This window comes from Lampetra fluviatilis, chromosome 3 (assembly GCF_964198595.1).
Source record: "Lampetra fluviatilis chromosome 3, kcLamFluv1.1, whole genome shotgun sequence".
Lineage (NCBI taxonomy): Eukaryota > Metazoa > Chordata > Hyperoartia > Petromyzontiformes > Petromyzontidae > Lampetra > Lampetra fluviatilis.
In genome coordinates this window covers 15,542,196-15,563,336 of record NC_136277.1, presented here as the reverse complement: position 1 = coordinate 15,563,336, position 21,141 = coordinate 15,542,196, and the positions used below count along the sequence as shown (strand labels likewise).

Sequence of the window (21,141 nt, the reverse complement as noted above, 5' to 3'; positions counted from 1 at the left end):
TTTAGGATGGACGTCACCACGCGTTCAGAGTATTTGGCTGCTGCTGCTGCTTTAAATCTCCACGTGATGAGAATCCTCTTCAATGAGCCTTCATTTGTGGTAGCCAGGTCACTTCAGTGGGACATACCTGGTCAAATAAAAGTAGCTTTTCTTCATATATTAGTTATAACTCGTACAAAAGCCACACAATCAACAATCGTGCATAGGCGGGCTGAATTTCCCATCAAATAGTCAAAATCAGTCCGCTCATCATGGCGTGATCCTGAGCAAGGGTTACGCAACATGTACGTACGTATGGAGAAGTAAGATCGTCACTCGAGAAGATGATTTCAGAGTGGGACAGCTCCCAGTGGCTTCCTAACATCGGAGGGAAGGGAAGAGCGTTCCAGACGGCCGCAGAAGCAGCGCGTCTGAAAGCGCCGCGCGATGCCGTGAGTCCATGGGTCTCTGTGTGAGTCCATGGGTCTCTGTGTAAGTCTATTAGTCTCTGTGTGAGGAGTCTATGGGTCTCTGTGAGTCCATGGGTCTCTGTGTGATGAGTCTATGGGTCTCTGTGTGAGTTTATGGGTCTCTGTGTGATGAGTCTATGGGTCTCTGTGTGATGAGTCTATGGGTCTCTGCGTGAGTCTATGGGTCTCTGTGTGAGGAGTCTATGGGTCTCTGTGTGAGGAGTCTATGGGTCTCTGCGTGAGTCTATGGGTCTCTGCGTGATGAGTCTATGGGTCTCTGCGTGAGTCCATGGGTCTCTGTGTGATGAGTCTATGGGTCTCTGCGTGAGTCTATGGGTCTCTGTGTGAGGAGTCTATGGGTCTCTGCGTGAGTCTATGGGTCTCTGTGTGAGGAGTCTATGGGTCTCTGTGTGAGTTTATGGGTCTCTGTGCGATGAGTCTATGGGTCTCTGTGTGATGAGTCTATGGGTCTCTGCGTGAGTCTATGGGTCTCTGTGTGAGGAGTCTATGGGTCTCTGTGTGAGGAGTATATGGGTCTCTGCGTGAGTCTATGGGTCTCTGCGAGAGTCTATGGGTCTCTGTGTGAGGAGTCTATGGGTCTCTGTGTGATGAGTCTATGGGTCTCTGCGTGAGTCTATGGGTCTCTGTGTGAGGAGTCTATGGGTCTCTGTGTGATGAGTATATGGGTCTCTGTGTGATGAGTCTATGGGTCTCTGCGTGAGTCTATGGGTCTCTGTGTGAGGAATCTATGGGTCTCTGTGTGATGAGTCTATGGGTCTCTGTGTGATGAGTCTATAGGTCTCTGCGTGAGTCTATGGGTCTCTGTGTGAGGAGTCTACGGGTCTCTATGTGATGAGTATATGGGTCTCTGTGTGAGGAGTATATGGGTCTCTGCGTGAGTCTATGGGTCTCTGTGTGAGGAGTCTATGGGTCTCTGCGTGAGTCTATGGGTCTCTGTGTGATGAGTCTATGGGTCTCTGTGTGATGAGTCTATGGGTCTGTGTGAGGAGTCTATGGGTCTCTGCGTGAGTCTATGGGTCTCTGTGATGAGTCTATGGGTCTCTGTGTGATGAGTCTATGGGTCTCTGCGTGAGTCTATGGGTCTCTGTGTGATGAGTCTATGGGTCTCTGCGTGAGTCTATGGGTCTCTGTGTGAGGAGTCTATGGGTCTCTGTGTGATGAGTCTATGGGTCTCTGTGTGAGTCTATGGGTCTCTGTGTGAGGAGTCTATGGGTCTCTGCGTGAGTCTATGGGTCTCTGTGTGATGAGTCTATGGGTCTCTGTGTGAGGAGTCTATGGGTCTCTGCGTGAGTCTATGGGTCTCTGTGTGAGGAGTCTATGGGTCTCTGCGTGAGTCTATGGGTCTCTGTGTGATGAGTCTATGGGTCTCTGTGTGAGGAGTCTATGGGTCTCTGCGTGAGTCTATGGGTCTCTGTGTGATGAGTCTATGGGTCTCTGCGTGAGTCTATGGGTCTCTGTGTGATGAGTCTATGGGTCTCTGTGTGATGAGTCTATGGGTCTCTGCGTGAGTCTATGGGTCTCTGTGTGAGGAGTCTATGGGTCTCTGTGTGAGTCTATGGGTCTCTGTGTGAGGAGTCTATGGGTCTCTGTGTGAGTCTATGGGTCTCTGCGTGAGTCTATGGGTCTCTGTGTGAGGAGTCTATGGGTCTCTGCGTGAGTCTATGGGTCTCTGTGTGATGAGTCTATGGGTCTCTGTGTGAGGAGTCTATGGGTCTCTGCGTGAGTCTATGGGTCTCTGTGTGATGAGTCTATGGGTCTCTGCGTGAGTCTATGGGTCTCTGTGTGATGAGTCTATGGGTCTCTGTGTGATGAGTCTATGGGTCTCTGCGTGAGTCTATGGGTCTCTGTGTGAGGAGTCTATGGGTCTCTGTGTGAGGAGTCTATGGGTCTCTGCGTGAGTCTATGGGTCTCTGTGTGAGTCTATGGGTCTCTGTGTGAGGAGTCTATGGGTCTCTGTGTGAGTCTATGGGTCTCTGTGTGAGTCTATGGGTCTCTGTGTGAGGAGTCTATGGGTCTCTGCGTGAGTCTATGGGTCTCTGTGTGAGTCTATGGGTCTCTGTGTGAGTCTATGGGTCTCTGTGTGATGAGTCTATGGGTCTCTGTGTGAGTCTATGGGTCTCTGTGTGAGGAGTCTATGGGTCTCTGCGTGAGTCTATGGGTCTCTGTGTGATGAGTCTATGGGTCTCTGTGTGAGGAGTCTATGGGTCTCTGCGTGAGTCTATGGGTCTCTGTGTGAGGAGTCTATGGGTCTCTGCGTGAGTCTATGGGTCTCTGTGTGATGAGTCTATGGGTCTCTGTGTGAGGAGTCTATGGGTCTCTGCGTGAGTCTATGGGTCTCTGTGTGATGAGTCTATGGGTCTCTGCGTGAGTCTATGGGTCTCTGTGTGATGAGTCTATGGGTCTCTGTGTGATGAGTCTATGGGTCTCTGCGTGAGTCTATGGGTCTCTGTGTGAGGAGTCTATGGGTCTCTGTGTGAGTCTATGGGTCTCTGTGTGAGGAGTCTATGGGTCTCTGTGTGAGTCTATGGGTCTCTGCGTGAGTCTATGGGTCTCTGTGTGAGGAGTCTATGGGTCTCTGCGTGAGTCTATGGGTCTCTGTGTGATGAGTCTATGGGTCTCTGTGTGAGGAGTCTATGGGTCTCTGCGTGAGTCTATGGGTCTCTGTGTGATGAGTCTATGGGTCTCTGCGTGAGTCTATGGGTCTCTGTGTGATGAGTCTATGGGTCTCTGTGTGATGAGTCTATGGGTCTCTGCGTGAGTCTATGGGTCTCTGTGTGAGGAGTCTATGGGTCTCTGTGTGAGGAGTCTATGGGTCTCTGCGTGAGTCTATGGGTCTCTGTGTGAGTCTATGGGTCTCTGTGTGAGGAGTCTATGGGTCTCTGTGTGAGTCTATGGGTCTCTGTGTGAGTCTATGGGTCTCTGTGTGAGGAGTCTATGGGTCTCTGCGTGAGTCTATGGGTCTCTGTGTGAGTTTATGGGTCTCTGTGTGAGTCCATGGGTCTCTGTGTGAGGAGTCTATGGGTCTCTGTGTGAGTCTATGGGTCTCTGTGTGATGAGTCTATGGGTCTCTGTGTGAGTTTATGGGTCTCTGTGTGAGGAGTCTATGGGTCTCTGCGTGAGTCTATGGGTCTCTGTGTGAGTCTATGGGTCTCTGTGTGATGAGTCTATGGGTCTCTGTGTGAGTTTATGGGTCTCTGTGTGAGGAGTATATGGGTCTCTGTGTGAGGAGTCTACGGGTCTCTGTGTGAGTCTATGGGTCTCTGTGTGATGAGTCTATGGGTCTCTGTGTGATGAGTCTATGGGTCTCTGTGTGAGGAGTCTATGGGTCTCTGCGTGAGTCTATGGGTCTCTGTGTGAGTTTATGGGTCTCTGTGTGAGGAGTCTATGGGTCTCTGTGTGATGAGTCTATGGGTCTCTGTGTGATGAGTCTATGGGTCTCTGTGTGAGGAGTCTATGGGTCTCTGCGTGAGTCTATGGGTCTCTGTGTGAGTTTATGGGTCTCTGTGTGATGAGTCTATGGGTCTCTGTGTGATGAGTCTATGGGTCTCTGCGTGAGTCTATGGGTCTCTGTGTGAGGAGTCTATGGGTCTCTGTGTGAGGAGTCTATGGGTCTCTGTGTGAGGAGTCTATGGGTCTCTGCGTGAGTCTATGGGTCTCTGCGTGATGAGTCTATGGGTCTCTGCGTGAGTCCATGGGTCTCTGTGTGATGAGTCTATGGGTCTCTGTGTGAGGAGTCTATGGGTCTCTGCGTGAGTCTATGGGTCTCTGCGTGAGTCTATGGGTCTCTGTGTGAGGAGTCTATGGGTCTCTGTGTGAGTTTATGGGTCTCTGTGCGATGAGTCTATGGGTCTCTGTGTGATGAGTCTATGGGTCTCTGCGTGAGTCTATGGGTCTCTGTGTGAGGAGTATATGGGTCTATGTGTGAGTCTATGGGTCTCTGTGTGATGAGTCTATGGGTCTCTGCGTGAGTCTATGGGTCTCTGTGTGATGAGTATATGGGTCTCTGTGTGAGTCTATGGGTCTCTGTGTGAGGAGTATATGGGTCTCTGTGTGATGAGTCTATGGGTCTCTGTGTGAGGAGTCTATGGGTCTCTGTGTGATGAGTCTATGGGTCTCTGTGTGAGTCTACGGGTCTCTGTGTGATGAGTCTGTGGGTCTCTGTGTGATGAGTCTATGGGTCTCTGCGTGAGTCTACGGGTCTCTATGTATGAATGTTGAACTTCTTTCGCACCGTGCTAATCGGCTGTGCGGGCGAAGGACAACAAACTAAACGCATCAACAACAACAACGAGCAGTTCTAAAGAAATTATTTAAAAGTGCATCACAGCTCTCGGCAGCGTCTTCGTATCGGAAGAGAACGTTCCAGACGGCCGCAGAAGCAGCAGCATCTGAAAGCGCCGCGCGATGCTGGCGATGCGGTGATCAGCACCGTCTTTGTTCGACGGTCAGCCAAAAGCCGCTGCTCCTGCTGCTGCTGCTGCTGCTCCTGCTGCTGCTGCTGCTGCTGCTCCTGCTGCTGCTGCTCCTGCTGCTGCTGCTGCTGCTCCTGCTGCTGCTGCTCCTGCTGCTGCTGCTGCTGCTCCTGCTGCTACTGCTGCTGCTGCTGCTCCTGCTGCTCCTGCTGTTGCTGTTGCTGCTGCTTCTGCTGCTTCTGCTGCTGCTGCTGCTGCTGCTCCTGCTGCTGCTGCTGCTGCTCCTGCTGCTCCTGCTGCTGCTGCTGCTCCTGCTGCTGCTGCTGCTCCTGCTGCTGCTGCTGCTGCTGCTGCTCCTGCTGCTGCTGCTGCTGCTGGCCGGAGTTGCGCGATGCTTTAGTCGCCGATGGCTTTGCGCTGGAAGAACGGAAGCACCAACACCGGATGTCCTTGATGCACCCAACGACTGCCGCTGCTTTTGCTCCGTCACACGGCAAGCGCCGATCGACATCGGCGCTTGGCCTTTGAGATGACGGCGAGGCAAATGAGAATGGCGATTTTGACGTCCCGCGCATTTGAATGAGCTGCCCCTAGCGAGCGATATCCAGGTCGCGTCTGAAAAATAAGCTGAATGGGCTCGGCCGGACTTTACCTTGTAAGATAAAAAAACAAATGTTTTAGTTATATTTGTATATATTTTTTCTAAAGTGATTTGTTTACCTTTAATATGCTTTGCGAGATTGAAATTGTTTTGTTGTTGAAACGTCACGACCCCGTGCCCCTACCTGTGACGCACCTGTGCAAAACGAGCTTTATAACTCATCAGATTCCTCCCGCAGTATAAAGACTGATTCCGATTGTGACGCCAACCCCATCCCTAGACGCTCGCTCCGGATCAAAGAGTGGACTCCAACCTAAACCCGGAACTGGACGCCAGCCAGGGGGAGGCTCCGAGTCAGAGGGTGGACTCCAATCCGGACCGGGAGTCGAACCCACAGCAAAACCAGAACCCGGATCGGAAGTGGAGCGGAAGCCACGACTGGAATTCGGTTTGCCTGTGGGACCCACAGGCAAACCGGAATCTGGACTAGAACTGGATCCAACGGGGGGGGTGGGACCCAAGCCACAAACAACACCCGGACCGGAATCAAAACCCGGGTCGGACCCCGATCCGGGAACGGGTCCCATCTCGAAACCGGGGGCTCGATCCGAATCCGGTCCACGCCAGAGAGCGCCGCCACCAGCCACCACCACCACCGCCGCCGCCGCCACCACCACCACCACCGCCGCCTGTCGCAAGTCCAAACCCCGGGCCTGGCGTTCGCCGGGAGCCGGATCGGGACCGCGGTTTCGCTGGCGCGGGCGCGGTGCCGCCAGCGCCGGCGGCCCCCTACGACGTGTTCGACGTGACGGCGGCGCTGAGCGGCGCCGGCGACCCCGCGACCCTCTGCTTCTCGCTGCGCTTCAGCGACGAGGCGGGCAGCCTGGTGCTGCACCACGAGCTGGCGCGCAGCTTCTACGCCCTCGAGCACCGCGGCGGCGGCGGCGGCGCCGGCATCGACAACAACGATAACAACCACAACAACGCTAACAACAACAACGCTAGCAACAACGCCGCGCCGCCGCTGCTGTTAGCGTACGTCGACTTGCCGGCCCGGTAGCGCCGCCAACGGTGGGTGGGTGGGTGAGTGGTGGGTGGGTGGTGGCTGAGTGGGTGGGTGGCTGGTGGGTGGCTGGTGGGTGGTGGGTGGGTGGGTGGCTGATGGGTGGGTGGTGGGTGACTGGTGGGTGGCTGATGGGTGGGTGGTGGGTGACTGGTGGGTGGCTGGTGGGTGGCTGGTGGGTGACTGGTGGGTGGATGGTGGGTGGCTGGTGGGTGGTGGGTGGGTGGGTGGCTGATGGGTGGGTGGTGGGTGGCTGGTGGGTGGCTGGTGGGTGGCTGGTGGTGGGTGGTGGGTGGCCGTGCCAACAACAACAACGCCAACAACAACAACGCTATCACAACTGCGCCGCTGCTGCGAGCGTGCATCGACTTGCCGGCCGGGCAGCATCGCAAAGTTGGTACTCGTTTTACTCACCCCCCACCACGCCACATGGATGGCTGATGGGCTGAGTCAACCCCCCCCCACCCAACCCCCCCCCCCCCCACCACCAACCAGGACGTGAACCCGTGACCCTTCCGACCGACCTGCTGCGTGGGTTAACCACCGTGGTTTAGCCCCCGGATGAACCCCGGCCTGACCGCACACGGCGATCAGCTTTCACTACAAAGAGACGCACACAGGAGGCTCGGGCCGTGCTACGTGCGAACTTCTTTCGCGCCGTACGTAGCCAACGGGGCTACGTACGGATGTGCACGGCAGGCGCAGAGGCTAAACGACTACGTTCGTTTTGTCGCAACAACAACGAAGACGACAACAACGACGACAACAACAACGACCACGACGATGACCACGCGCGCCAAATTTTCCCGGGGGCGATCGTTTGAAAAATTGCCCGCGACAGTGAAGAGGTCTTCTCCTTTGGCACGGCGAGCGAGGAGGTTCAAACGTACACAACATGCAACAGCGACCAAAGAGGTTTACCCCCCACGAGCCCCCCCCCACAACACCCCCCACCCCCAACCCCCCCACAACCCCCCCCCACACAACACACCCCCCACAACACCCCCCCACACAACACCCCCCCACAACCCCCCCCACACAACACCCACCCCCCGCTCTCTTGCCAGCGTATTGCCAAAACGACCGCCAGGCATCCGAGACTCGCTTTACAATCTTTTCTCCGCCAATTCTCCGGGTTTTATAAGACACCCAGCCCGTCCCCCCCCACTTCCCCCACCCCCCCTCATCCCTCACCACACCGCCCCCCCCCCACTTCCCCCCACCCCCCCTCATCCCTCACCACACCGCCCCCCCCCCACTTCCCCCCACCCCCCCTCATCCCCCACCACACCCCCCCTCATCCCCCACCACACCGCGCCCCCCCCCCCCCCCGAAGGCGGAAAGAAAAGGCCGCAATAAACGCCTGGCACCAAAAAGTCGGTGTTAGATTGTCTAACAACATCTGGTGTCTCTCTCTTTCTCGCACGCACAAAAGACAAAGATCCCCCGTGTAGCCTCTCACAGACTGTCGGGGCAAGTGCTGTTAGTTGCAAGTAGCAGCAGCGCCTATGAAGGAGACAAAGATCCCCCGTGTAGCCTCTAACGGACTGTCGGGGCAAGTGCTGTTAGCAAGTAGCAGCAGCACCTATGAAGGAGACAAAGATCCCCCGTGTAGCCTCTAACGGACTGTCGGGGCAAGTGCTGTTAGCAAGTAGCAGCAGCGCCTATGAAGTAGACAAAGACAAAGATCCCCCGTGTAGCCTCTAACAGACTTGGGGCAAGTGCTGTTAGCGAGTAGCAGCAGCAGCACCTATGAAGTAGACAAAGACAAAGATCTCCCGTGTAGCCTCTAACAGACTTGGGGCAAGTGCTGTTAGCGAGTAGCAGCAGCACCACCTATGAAGGAGACAAAGACAAAGATCTCCCGTGTAGCCTCTAACAGACTGTTGGGGCAAGTGCTGTTAGCGAGTCATAGCACCTACGAAGGCCGGCGCTGTGGCACACGAGGGGGTGGAGGTGCCCAGCACCACGCCCGGCCGCCTTTGTCTCCCCAGTGGCGATGTTTACACACCGCACCAGGTACTCATTTGAGACCGAGTCGACCTAGGGGAGGCCTCAGGACCGGTTCCGATAATCGTCACCGGTGTTTGGTGGCCGTGAGCGGGAATCGAACTCGTGTCCTAGCCGGGGTTCAACGAAGCGTGGTGACGTCGGTTCTAAACGTGGAGGGGAAAAACCGGAGGACCCTGGAGAAAAATCCACGCGACCTCCACGGTGAGAGAGAGAGAGAGACACGCAGACTCCAAATACACAGCAGCAGGCATCGTCAGGGTCGGGATCGAACCCACGACCTCCTGTACACCAGGCGAGGTAGTTAACATCTCCTAGCCACCGTAATGATGATGATGATGAGAGAGAGAGACACGCAGACTCCAAATACACAGCAGCAGGCGTCGTCAGGGTAGGGATCGAACCCACGACCTCCTGTACACCAGGCGATGTAGTTAACATCTCCTAGCCACCGTAATGATGATGATGATGAGAGAGAGAGACACGCAAACTCCAAATATACAGCAGCAGGCGTCGTCAGTGTCGGGATCGAACCCACGACCTCCTGTACACCAGGCGAGGTAGTTAACATCTCCTAGCCACCGTGATGATGATGAGTGAGAGAGACACGCAAACTCCAAATATACAGCAGCAGGCATCGTCGGGGGTCGGGATCGAACCCACGACCTCCTGCGTACCAGGCGAGGGAGTTAACATCTCCTAGCCACCGTGATGATGACCCTTGAACCCAGTGCTTCGACCCGGCCATCTTGCCCTTTTGAGAAGTCCATGGCAGTGATGATAAAAAAACAACAGCAGCAGCAGCAGTATAAAAGAATCTACATTCACGTACAACTAATTGAAAACGTTCGTTCGTTTGTTTGTTTGAAAGGCACGCGTTCCAAAAACCACACAACGTTTGTCGGCGAGAAAAGAAAAATGCGGCTTGCGTGCTTGCTCCCCGCGCCTCTCTCTCACACGGCGGCAGTTAGTCAATCCACCCCCCGGTGATCGTAGCCGAGCCCGCCCGCGATTCCGTTCACAAGCCCCCGACGGCGATCAGCTTCGCGATGTCGAAGTCGTCCGGCAGCCTCAGCTGCCCGCCGTCGCCAAATCCCGCCGCGCCGGAATCCGGCGACAGCGGCGGCATGAGGTGCGAGAAATCGTTGCAGCCGGGGGGCGGCGACCCGCACGCCGCTCCGCCTCCACCGTCGCCACCGCACCGCAAGTCCAACGCGGAAAATCTCTCCTCCTCCTCCTCCTCGTCGTCGTCCTCGGCATCTCCCTGCCGACCTACGGCCTGCGGGATCGCCGCCCCCCGCCGCCGCCGCCGCCGCCTCATCCTCCTCGTCCTCCGCCCTCCCGCTGGCCGTGCCCATCGCCTCGCTCGACTCGTCCTCCCCGGCGGTAGAGCCCGGCGCCAGCCGCACGATCTCGAGGCCCAAGCTGACAGGCAGCGTCTTGAAGTAGCCGGTGGACACGATGACCCGCGGCGCCGGCGCGGCGGCTGCGTCGCCGCCGCCAGCGGCGGCGGTGAGCGAAGGGCACCGAGGCGTCGACAGCCCGGACGAGCCCCCGACGCCGCTGCTCGACTCGCTGTCCCCGTCGGGGTCGCCCGCGTCGCCCGCCTCGGTGATCGTCGAGCGGCGCTTGCCGCCCTTGCCGGCGCCGTCGGCGGTGACGCCGTCGGCGGTGACGGCGTCGGCGGTGACGCCGTCGGCGGTGACGGGCGAAACGAACGCGTCGTCTGAGGGGAACGCCGAGTAGGAGCACTGGAGGAGGGGGGGGCACCGGAGGTTCGCACGTTAGGGGGCGGGCGGGCAATCGTCTGCACACACACGAGCCGCCGAACCTTCACCCGGCACTCGAGTGCCCACTGGGGAGACAAAGACGGCCGAGGTTTGGGGGGGGGGGGTTGTGCGTGCGCGGTGTGGGTAAAGTGAGATTCACGCTCGAATTGTGCCGTTGTTGTTTTTGTTAAGAGCTGGTAACTCCATCTCCCCGTGCGATCTGTACACTCTGTGCACGCTCCGCGCCGGGGAGACAAAGACGGCCGAGGGGGGGGGGTGCATGCGTGCGTGGTTTGGAGGAGGTGGAATTTCCACTCGAATCGTGCTACTGTTTTAGAGGTGGGCTCTCCATCTCTCGGTTTGCTGGACATCGGTGAAGAAGAGTTCCGAAGCTCATCGGACTCCTGCAGGATAAAGATTCTGATGGTGATTCTGGTGGTTGTACAGTGGGGGGGGGGGGGGGGTTCAGCTGACTCACTACGGTGCTCCCATCAGGTTCTCAATCACCGGTGACTCACACACAGAGACCCATAGACTCACACAGAGACCCATAGACTCACACAGAGACCCATAGACTCACACAGAGACCCACACTCACACAGAGACCCGTAGACTCACACAGAGACCCGTAGACTCACACAGAGACCCACACTCACACAGAGACCCGTAGACTCACACAGAGACCCATAGACTCACACAGAGACCCATAGACTCACACAGAGACCCGTAGACTCACACAGAGACCCACACTCACACAGAGACCCGTAGACTCACACAGAGACCCACACTCACACAGAGACCCGTAGACTCACACAGAGACCCATAGACTCACACAGAGACCCATAGACTCACACAGAGACCCACACTCACACAGAGACCCGTAGACTCACACAGAGACCCATAGACTCACACAGAGACCCACAGACTCACACAGACCCATAGACTCACACAGAGACCCACACTCACACAGAGACCCGTAGACTCACACAGAGACCCGTAGACTCACACAGAGACCCACACTCACACAGAGACCCGTAGACTCACACAGAGACCCACACTCACACAGAGACCCGTAGACTCACACAGAGACCCATAGACTCACACAGAGACCCATAGACTCACACAGAGACCCACACTCACACAGAGACCCGTAGACTCACACAGAGACCCATAGACTCACACAGAGACCCATAGACTCACACAGAGACCCATAGACTCACACAAAGACCCGTATACTCAGAGAGACCCATATACTCACACAGAGACTCATAGACTCACATAGAGACCCACAGACTCACAGAGACCCATACTCACACAGACCCATAGACTAACACAGAGACCCATAGACTCACATGGAGACCCACAGACTCACAGAGACTCATACTCACACAGACCCATAGACTCGCACAGAGACCCATAGACTCGTATAGAGACTCATAGACTCACACAGAGACCCATAGACTCACATAGAGACCCATAGACTCACACAGAGACCCATAGACTCGCATAGAGACCCATCGACTCACACAGAGACCCATAGACTCACACAGAGACCCATAGACTCACACAGAGACCCATAGACTCACACAGAGACCCATAGACTCGCATGGACTGAGTTGTGACCGAACCCAGTTTCTCAAGTGTGTGTAGCGAGTGGCGACGCCTCGCTGCCAACCGTACCGCCATGTCCAGAATCAAGGACTTGAGGAGTTTGCTGTCCGCCGGATCGGGGATGTGTTGCCAGAAGAGCAGCTTGTGGCTGCGTGCACCGGCACACACGGAGACACGCAGGACACCAGACACACACACGCATAACAAAGACAAAGATCCCCCGTGTAGCCTCAACAGACTGTAGGGGCAAGTGCTGTTAGCGAGTAGCAGCAGCACCTATGAAGGAGACAAAGACAAAGATCCCCCGTGTAGCCTCTAACAGACTGTCGGGGCAAGTGCTGTTAGCGAGTAGCAGCAGCGGCTATGAAGGAGACAAAGACAAAGGTCCCCCGTGTAGCCTCTAACAGACTGTCGGGGCAAGTGCTGTTAGCGAGTAGTAGCAGCAGCGCCTATGAAGGAGACAAAGACAAAGATCCCCCGTGTAGCCTCAACAGACTGTAGGGGCAAGTGCTGTTAGCGAGCACCTACGAAAGCCGAAACGGCACCCGGGGGGGTGGGTGGCCAGCACCACGCCCGGCCGCCTTTGTCTCCCTCGCGGCGATGTTTGCTACACGCCGCACCAGGTACTCATTTGAGGCTGAGTCGACCTAGGGGAGGACGAGGACCGGTTCAGATAATCGTCACTGGTGTTGGCCGTGAGCGGGAATCGAACTCGGGTAGCCAGGTTCGTAGTGTAGCGTAGCGCTAACCGCTGCACTACACACACAGACACACACACAGACACACACACAGACACACACACAAACACACACACAGACACACACAGAGACACACACAGACACGCACAAAGACACGCACAAAGACACACACAGAGACACACACAGACACAGACAGAAACACACACAGACACACACAGAAACACACACAGCCACACACACAGACACACACCCAGACACACACAGACACGCACACAGACACACACAGAGACACACACAGAGACACACACAGACACACACAGAGACACACACACAGACACAGACAGAAACACACACAGACACACACAGAAACACACACAGACACACACACAGACACACACCCAGACACACACAGACACGCACACAGACACACACAGAGACACACACACAGACACACACAGAGACACACACACAGACACACACAGAGACACACACACACAGACACACACCCAGACACACACCCAGACACACACAGAGACACAAACACATCGCTCGCTCGATCGATCAAGCGATCGAACGAGCGATCGGGTGATTCAGGGATCGATCGGGCGATCGAGGGATCTTGCGACCAAGGGATCGAGCGTGCGATCGATCAATCGAACGAGGGATCGAGCGGTCGAGCAAGTGAAAGGGCGAGCGGGAGGGCGGGGCGGGAGACCGAGCGAGCGAGTTAATGGACGATCGAGGGGTGGCGAGCGAGCGATCGTCCCCAGGGTGGGTGGCACCCCCGGTTGCCTCACCTCCTCAGCTGCCAGAGGACGATGGCGACCACGACACCCACCGCGAACGAGACCAACAGCAAGGTGACGAGGGTGACCATCCATTGCGCTGCGGTGGTGGGGGGTGGGGTGGCGGGGGGGTAGGGGGTGGAGTGGCGGGGGGGGGTGGTGGGGAGGAGGAGATTAACCCTTTCCCATTCCGGGTTATTCATCCGGTTCCGTTGCGATGACGTACGGAGGTCGTCGCCGGCGCTCACGACACCGTCACCAACGTCAACCCCCCTCGCCACAACCAGCTGGCACTCACTGGGCGAGGCCACGGCCAAGGTGTCTCTGCGTGTGCGTGTCTCTGTGTGTGCGTGTCTCTGTGTGTGCGTGTCTCTGCGTGTCTCTCTCTGCGTGTCTCTCTCTGCGTGTCTCTCTCTGCGTGTCTCTCTCTGCGAGTCTCTGGCACTCACTGGACGAGGGCACGGCGAAGGTGTCTCTGTGTGTGCGTGTCTCTGTGTGCGTGTCTCTGTGTGTGCGTGTCTCTGCGTGTCTCTGCGTGTCTCTCTCTGAGAGTCTCTGCGTGTCTCTGCGTGTCTCTCTCTGCGTGTCTATCTCTGCGACTCACTGGACGAGGGCACGGCGAAGGTGTCTCTGTGTGTGCGTGTCTCTGCGTGTCTCTCTCTGCGTGTCTCTGCGTCTCTCTGCGTGTCTCTCTCTGCGACTCACTGGATGAGGGCACGGCGAAGGTGTCTCTGTGTGTGCATGTCTGTGCGTGTCTCTCTCTGCGTGTCTCTGTGTGTCTCTGCGTCTCTCTGCGTGTCTCTCTCTGCGTGTCTCTCTCTGCGACTCACTGGACGAGGGCACGGCGAAGGTGTCTCTGTGTGTGCGTGTCTCTGCGTGTCTCTCTCTGCGTGTCTCTGCGTCTCTCTGCGTGTCTCTCTCTGCGTGTCTCTCTCTGCGACTCACTGGACGAGGGCACGGCGAAGGTGTCTCTGTGTGTGCGTGTCTCTGCGTGTCTCTCTCTGCGTGTCTCTGCGTCTCTCTGCGTGTCTCTGCGTCTCTCTGCGTGTCTCTCTCTGCGACTCACTGGATGAGGGCACGGCGAAGGTGTCTCTGTGTGTGCATGTCTGTGCGTGTCTCTCTCTGCGTGTCTCTGTGTGTCTCTGCGTCTCTCTGCGTGTCTCTCTCTGTGTGTCTCTCTCTGCGACTCACTGGACGAGGGCACGGCGAAGGTGTCTGTGTGTGAGTGTCTCTGCGTGTCTCTCTCTGCGTGTCTCTGCGTCTCTCTGCGTGTCTCTCTCTGCGTGTCTCTCTCTGCGTGTCTCTCTCTGCGTGTCTCTCTCTGCGACTCACTCGACGAGGGCACGGCGAAGGTGTGCTCCGTGCCCGCGGGGCCCTCGCCCCCGCTGGTGGAGGCGCACACCCACGCCACGTAGCGCGCTCCCGCCTGCAGGTCGCGCAGCGCCAGCCGGCGGGGCTCGCTCGCACCGCGCGTCACATCTGGGTGGGTGGGTGGGGGGTGGGTGGGGTGGGGGGGGGGGGGTAGGTGGGGGGGGTAGGTGGGGGGGTAGGTGGAGGGTGGGGGGGTAGGTGGGGGGTGGGGGGGGCAGGGGTTAGCGGTCGGCGTGGGGGGTGAGAGGAGAGGTGTTGGGGGAGGGGCGGTAGAGGTGCCAATGTTGATCAATGAGACTCATCAGCAATGTTAACGAGTGAGGCTGGTTTGGTACTCGTGTTGATCAATGAAACTCGTCACCAATGTTAACGAGAGAGACTCGTCCCCAATGTTGACGAGTGAGACTCGTCCCCAATGTTGACGAGAGAGACTCGTCCCCAATGTTAACGAGAGAGACTCGTCCCCAATGTCAACGAGAGAGACTCGTCCCCAATGTTGACGAGAGAGACTCGTCCCCAATGCTAACGAGTGAGACTCGTCCCCAATGTTGACGAGAGAGACTCGTCCCCAATCTAAACGAGTGAGACTCGTCCCCAATGCTAACGAGTGAGACTCGTCCCCAATCTAAACGAGTGAGACTCGTCCCCAATGATAACGAGAGAGACTCGTCCCCAATCTAAACGAGAGAGACTCGTCCCCAATGCTAACGAGAGAGACTCGTCCCCAATCTAAACGAGAGAGACTCGTCCCCAATGTTAACGAGTGAGACTCGTCCCCAATGCTAACGAGAGAGACTCGTCCCCAATCTAAACGAGAGAGACTCGTCCCCAATGTTGACGAGTGAGACTCGTCCCCGATGTTAACGAGTGAGACTCGTCCCCAATGTCAACGAGTGAGACTCGTCCCCAATGTCAACGAGAGAGACTCGTCCCCAATGTTAACGAGTGAGACTCGTCCCCAATGCTAACGAGTGAGACTCGTCCCCAATGCTAACGAGAGAGACTCGTCCCCAATGCTAACGAGTGAGACTCGTCCCCAATGCCAACGAGTGAGACTCGTCCCCAATGCTAACGAGTGAGACTCGTCCCCAATGCTAACGAGTGAGACTCGTCCCCAATGCTAACGAGTGAGACTCGTCCCCAATGCTAACGAGAGAGACTCGTCCCCAATGCTAACGAGAGAGACTCGTCCCCAATGTTAACGAGTGAGACTCATCACCAATGCTAATCAATGAAACTCGTCCCCAATGTTAACGAGAGAGACTCGTCCCCAATGCTAACGAGTGAGACTCGTCCCCAATGTTAACGAGTGAGACTCATCACCAATGCTAATCAATGAAACTCGTCCCCAATGCTAACGAGTGAGACTCGTCCCCAATGCTAACGAGTGAGACTCGTCCCCAATGCTAACGAGTGAGACTCGTCCCCAATGCTAACGAGTGAGACTCGTCCCCAATGATAACGAGTGAGACTCATCACCAATGCTAATCAATGAAACTCGTCCCCAATGTTAACGAGAGAGACTCGTCCCCAATGTTAACGAGTGAGACTCATCACCAATGCTAATCAATGAAACTCGTCCCCAATGTTAACGAGAGAGACTCGTCCCCAATCTAAACGAGTGAGGCTGGGACCAATGTCAATTAACGGCGCTGGTGAGCTTGGCGTGGTTTGTGGTTGGCGGCGGTGCGGCCGCGGCGCCGGGTGCCCCCTCACTGTGGACGGCTCCGCGCGGGTCGGTGGCGCGGTAGTAGACGGTGTAGCCGCTGATGAATCCGCGGCTCTCGGTGACCGTCAACTCGGCCCACTCGACGGTGGCACCCGACTCCGTCACGGACTGCGTCGTGACGCCGGGGCCACGCGACGGCACTGAGCGACGCGGGGCGCAGAGACACGCAGAGACGCGCAGAGACATGCAGAGAGACACGCAGAGACACACAGAGACACACAGAACATCACACACAGATCACACAAATCACACACACACGCAGAGACTCACAGAGACACGCAGACACACACAGACACACAGAGACACAAAGACACACGGAGACACGCAGAGACACGCAGAGACACACAGAGACACACAGAGACACACATACAGAGACACACAGAACATCACACACACAGAGACACGCACAGATTACACACAGATCACACAGAGACACACAGAGACACACAGAGACACACAGAGACACGTAGAGACACACAGAGACGCACAGATCACACACACACAGAGACACGCAGAGACACACAGAGACACACAGAGACACGCAGATACACACAGAACACCACATACACAGAGACACACAGAGACACACAGATCACACACACAGAGACACACAGAGACACGCAGAGACACGCAGAGACACACAGAACATCACACACACAGAGACACACAAATCACACAGATCACACACACACACAGAGACACACAGAGACACGCGCAGAGACACGCAGGACATCAGACCCACAAAGACACGCAGAACACAGACGAGTACTGTGTCTATGGGCAATGTAGGTCCCTGGGTTATATTAGTCGCTAGGCAATGTCACTCTAAGTGCAATGTTCGTCTATGGGTTACGTCAGTGGAGGGAAATCCAGAGGACCCACACAGAAACCCACGACCTCCTGTACACCAGGCGAGGTAGTCAACATCTCCTAGCCACTGTGATGATGATGAGTGAGAGAGACACGCAAACTCCAAATATACAGCAGCAGGCGTCGTCAGTGTCGGGATCGAACCCACGACCTCCTGTACACCAGGCGAGGTAGTTAACATCTCCTAGCCACCGTGATGATGATGAGTGAGAGAGACACGCAAACTCCAAATATACAGCAGCAGGCGTCGTCAGTGTCGGGATCGAACCCACGACCTCCTGTATACCAGGCGAGGTAGTCAACATCTCCTAGCCACCGTGATGATGATGAGAGAGAGAGACACGCAAACTCCAAATATACAGCAGCAGGCGTCGTCAGTGTCGGGATCGAACCCACGACCTCCTGTACACCAGGCGAGGTAGTTAACATCTCCTAGCCACCGTGATGATGATGAGTGAGAGAGACACGCAAACTCCAAATATACAGCAGCAGGCGTCGTCAGTGTCGGGATCGAACCCACGACCTCCTGTACACCAGGCGAGGTAGTCAACATCTCCTAGCCACCGTGATGATGATGAGAGAGAGAGAGACACGCAAACTCCAAATATACAGCAGCAGGCATCGTCAGTGTCGGGATCGAACCCACGTCCTCCTGTACACCAAGCGAGGTAGTCAACATCTCCTAGCCACCGTGATGATGATGAGTGAGAGAGACACGCAAACTCCACATATACAGCAGCAGGCGTCGTCAGTATCGGGATCAAACCCACGACCTCCTGTAGACCAGGCGAGGTAGTCAACATCTCCTAGCCACCGTGATGACGATGAGTGAGAGAGACACGCAAACTCCAAATATACAGCAGCAGGCGTCGTCAGTATTGGGATCGAACCCACGACCTCCTGTACACCAGGCGAGGTAGTTAACATCTCCTAGCCACCGCGGCTCCCCTGGCAGTGTGCGGTGCCATACCCAGCTGCTTGCAGTAGGCCTGCACCGTTACAGGCCGGCTGACGTCCGCTCCGTCACCGTGCACCGCAAACACCGACACGTCCAAACGCTCGCCGGCTCGTACCACGTCTGGGGGGGGGTGGCGGGGTGGTGGGGGCGAGGGGGGGGGGGCGGGGGGTGGGGGCGGGGTGGGCGACAACGTCTTTGTTTATTTTTTACCAGGGCTTTGCCGGTGTGATGCAGCTGTTGCCGGCGAAGGAAGATGATGGAAAGGGGGTTGACTGCGCCGGACACATCGCCACTGTCTCCCCAGTGGCGATGTGTCGTAAACATCGCCACTGGGGAGACAAAGGTGGCTGTATCGGGGTGCTGACCACCTCGAACAACAACCCTTTCCGCAAGAGCCACTGCACTTCCACCACCATCACCACCACAGTCACCACCACCACCACAGTCACCACCACAGTCACCACCACCACAGTCACCACCACAACCACAGTAACCACCACCAACGTCACCTCCACCACCACCACCACCACCACACTCACCACAGTCACCACCACCACCACAGCCACCACCACCATCACAGTCACCACCACCACAGTCACCACCACAGTCACCACCACCACAGTCACCACCACCGCCACCACCACCACCACAGTCACCACCACCACCACCACCACAGTCACCACCACAGTCACCACCACCACAGTCACCACCACAACCACCAACGTCACCACCACCAACGTCACCTCCACCACCACCACCACCACACTCACCACAGTCACCACCACCACCACAGCCACCACCACCACCACAGTCACCACCACCACAGTCACCACCACAGTCACCACCACCACAGTCACCACCACAACCACAGTCACCACCACCAACGTCACCTCCACCACCACCACCACCACCACCACACTCACCACAGTCACCACCACCACCACAGCCACCACCACCACCACAGTCACCACCACCACAGTCACCACCACAGTCACCACCACCACAGTCACCACCACCGCCACCACCACCACCACAGTCACCACGGCCACAGTCACCACGGCCACAGTCACCACCGCCACAGTCACCACCGCCACAGTCACCACCACCACAGTCACCACCACCACCACAGTCACCACCACAGTCACCACCACCACAGTCACCACCACAACCACAGTCACCACCACCAACGTCACCTCCACCACCACCACCACCACCACCACCACACTCACCACAGTCACCACCACCACCACAGCCACCACCACCACCACAGTCACCACCACCACAGTCACCACCACAGTCACCACCACCACAGTCACCACCACCACAGTCACCACCACCACAGTCACCACGGCCACAGTCACCACCGCCACAGTCACCACCACCACCACCACCACCACAGTCACCACCACAGTCACCACCACCACAGCCACCACCACAGCCACCACCACCGTCACCACCACCACCACAGCCACCACCGCCACCACCGCCACCACCACCACCACAGTCACCGCCACCACCGCCACGTTGGCTCCTCACCCCGAAGCTCCACGCTGGTCTTGCCGGCGGCCAGCCACAGGAAGTTGTATCGACACGACCCCCCTGGGGCGGCCGCGACAGGACACCACGTGACCACGTGGGCCGTGGCGCCGGCGCGGTGAGAGGCGGCGCCGTGGCCCGGTGACGCCCAGCTGACGAGCACGCCGGTGCTGTCGCCGGCCTCTGCGGCGTACACCGCGCTCGGAGCCGGCGGTCCTGCGGATACCGTGGCAGAGACGGCGGCGACGGAGCGCAGGGGGGTGAGCGGGAGGGAGGGACGGGGGGGGGAGGGAGGTGGGGAGGGGAGGGAGGTGGGGAGGGATGAGTGGAGTGATAGGGAGAGGGATGGGGGGGAGGAAGGGAGGTGGGGAGGGGAGGAAAGGAGTGATAAGGGGAGGGATGGGGGGGGTGAGGGAGATGGGGAGGGATGGGGGGGGGAGGGATGGGGGGGAGGGAGGGGGGGGGGAGTGAGGGAGATGGGGAGGGATGGGGGGGGGAGGGATGGGGGGGAGGGATGGGGGGGGGGAGTGAGGGAGATGGGGAGGGATGGGGGGGGGAGGGATGGGGGGGAGGGAGGGGGGGGGGGAGTGAGGGAGGTGGGGAGGGAGATGGGGAGGGATGGGGGGGAGGGAGGCAGGGGAGGGATTGGGAGGGAGAGAGGCGACCGCCGACTCCTCACCGTGCGACCCTACGGCAGCCACGCCGACGCGCGACGCCGGGCTCTCCCCCGCCGAGTTCTGCGCCGTCACCGTGAGCCGGTGGGCCCCGGCGTCCAGTGTCAGCACGGCGCTGCAGCCCCCCCCCCACCCCCCCCCACCCCCCCCACCGCCCCCACCGCCACCGCCGCCCCCACCGCCACCGCCGCCACCGCCGGAGTGGCCGCGGCGTCGCCGCATCGGTCCGTCGCCACGACGACGGCGGCGTTGCGGAAGGGGCCGTCGACGCTCTCGGCGGTGACCGCGTAGCGGAGGACGTTGCCGCGGGCGACGTCCGGCTCCAGCGTCTGTCGGCAAGAGACGGAGGTCTGGGACTGTTGTTGTCTTGGTGTGTGGTCTGGGACTGTTGTTGTTGTTGTTGTTGTCTTGGTGTGTGGTCTGGGACTGTTGTTGTTGTCTTGGTGTGTGGTCTGGGACTGTTGTTGTTGTTGTTGTCTTGGTGTGTGGTCTGGGACTGTTGTTGTTGTTGTCTTGGTGTGTGGTCTGGGGTTGTTGTTGTTGTTGTCTTGGTGTGTGGTCTGGGACTGTTGTTGTTGTTGTTG

The 21,141-nt window shown here is 57.6% G+C and overlaps 1 protein-coding gene across 1 annotated transcript; it reads right to left on the bottom strand.

Annotated features, from left to right (window-relative positions):
- Positions 1-9,111: 9,111 nt before the first annotated feature.
- Positions 9,112-20,779, bottom strand: LOC144949956 (uncharacterized). The gene is made up of 8 exons (XM_078879949.1): positions 20,563-20,779; positions 19,884-20,099; positions 18,360-18,467; positions 16,507-16,659; positions 14,752-14,898; positions 13,432-13,519; positions 12,006-12,084; positions 9,112-10,307 (listed from the first exon to the last, which is right to left on the bottom strand). Exons 1-8 carry the CDS (start codon positions 20,777-20,779, stop codon positions 9,528-9,530), a joined length of 1,788 nt encoding a protein of 595 aa, XP_078736075.1. The 3' UTR covers positions 9,112-9,527.
- Positions 20,780-21,141: the final 362 nt, after the last annotated feature.

What these genes read in the sequence shown, in the direction of transcription:
- LOC144949956 (XM_078879949.1), bottom strand. Translation starts at nt 20,779, where the DNA reads ATGCGGCGACGCCGCGGCCACTCCGGCGGTGGCGGCGGTGGCGGTGGG. An exon ending in GACCAGCGTGGAGCTTCGGG is followed by an intron (nt 18,468 to 19,883) that starts GTGAGGAGCCAA and finishes ACCCCCCCCCAG; the next exon opens with ACGTGGTACGAGCCGGCGAG. An exon ending in GTCCTCTGGCAGCTGAGGAG is followed by an intron (nt 12,085 to 13,431) that starts GTGAGGCAACCG and finishes CGGTGCACGCAG; the next exon opens with CCACAAGCTGCTCTTCTGGC.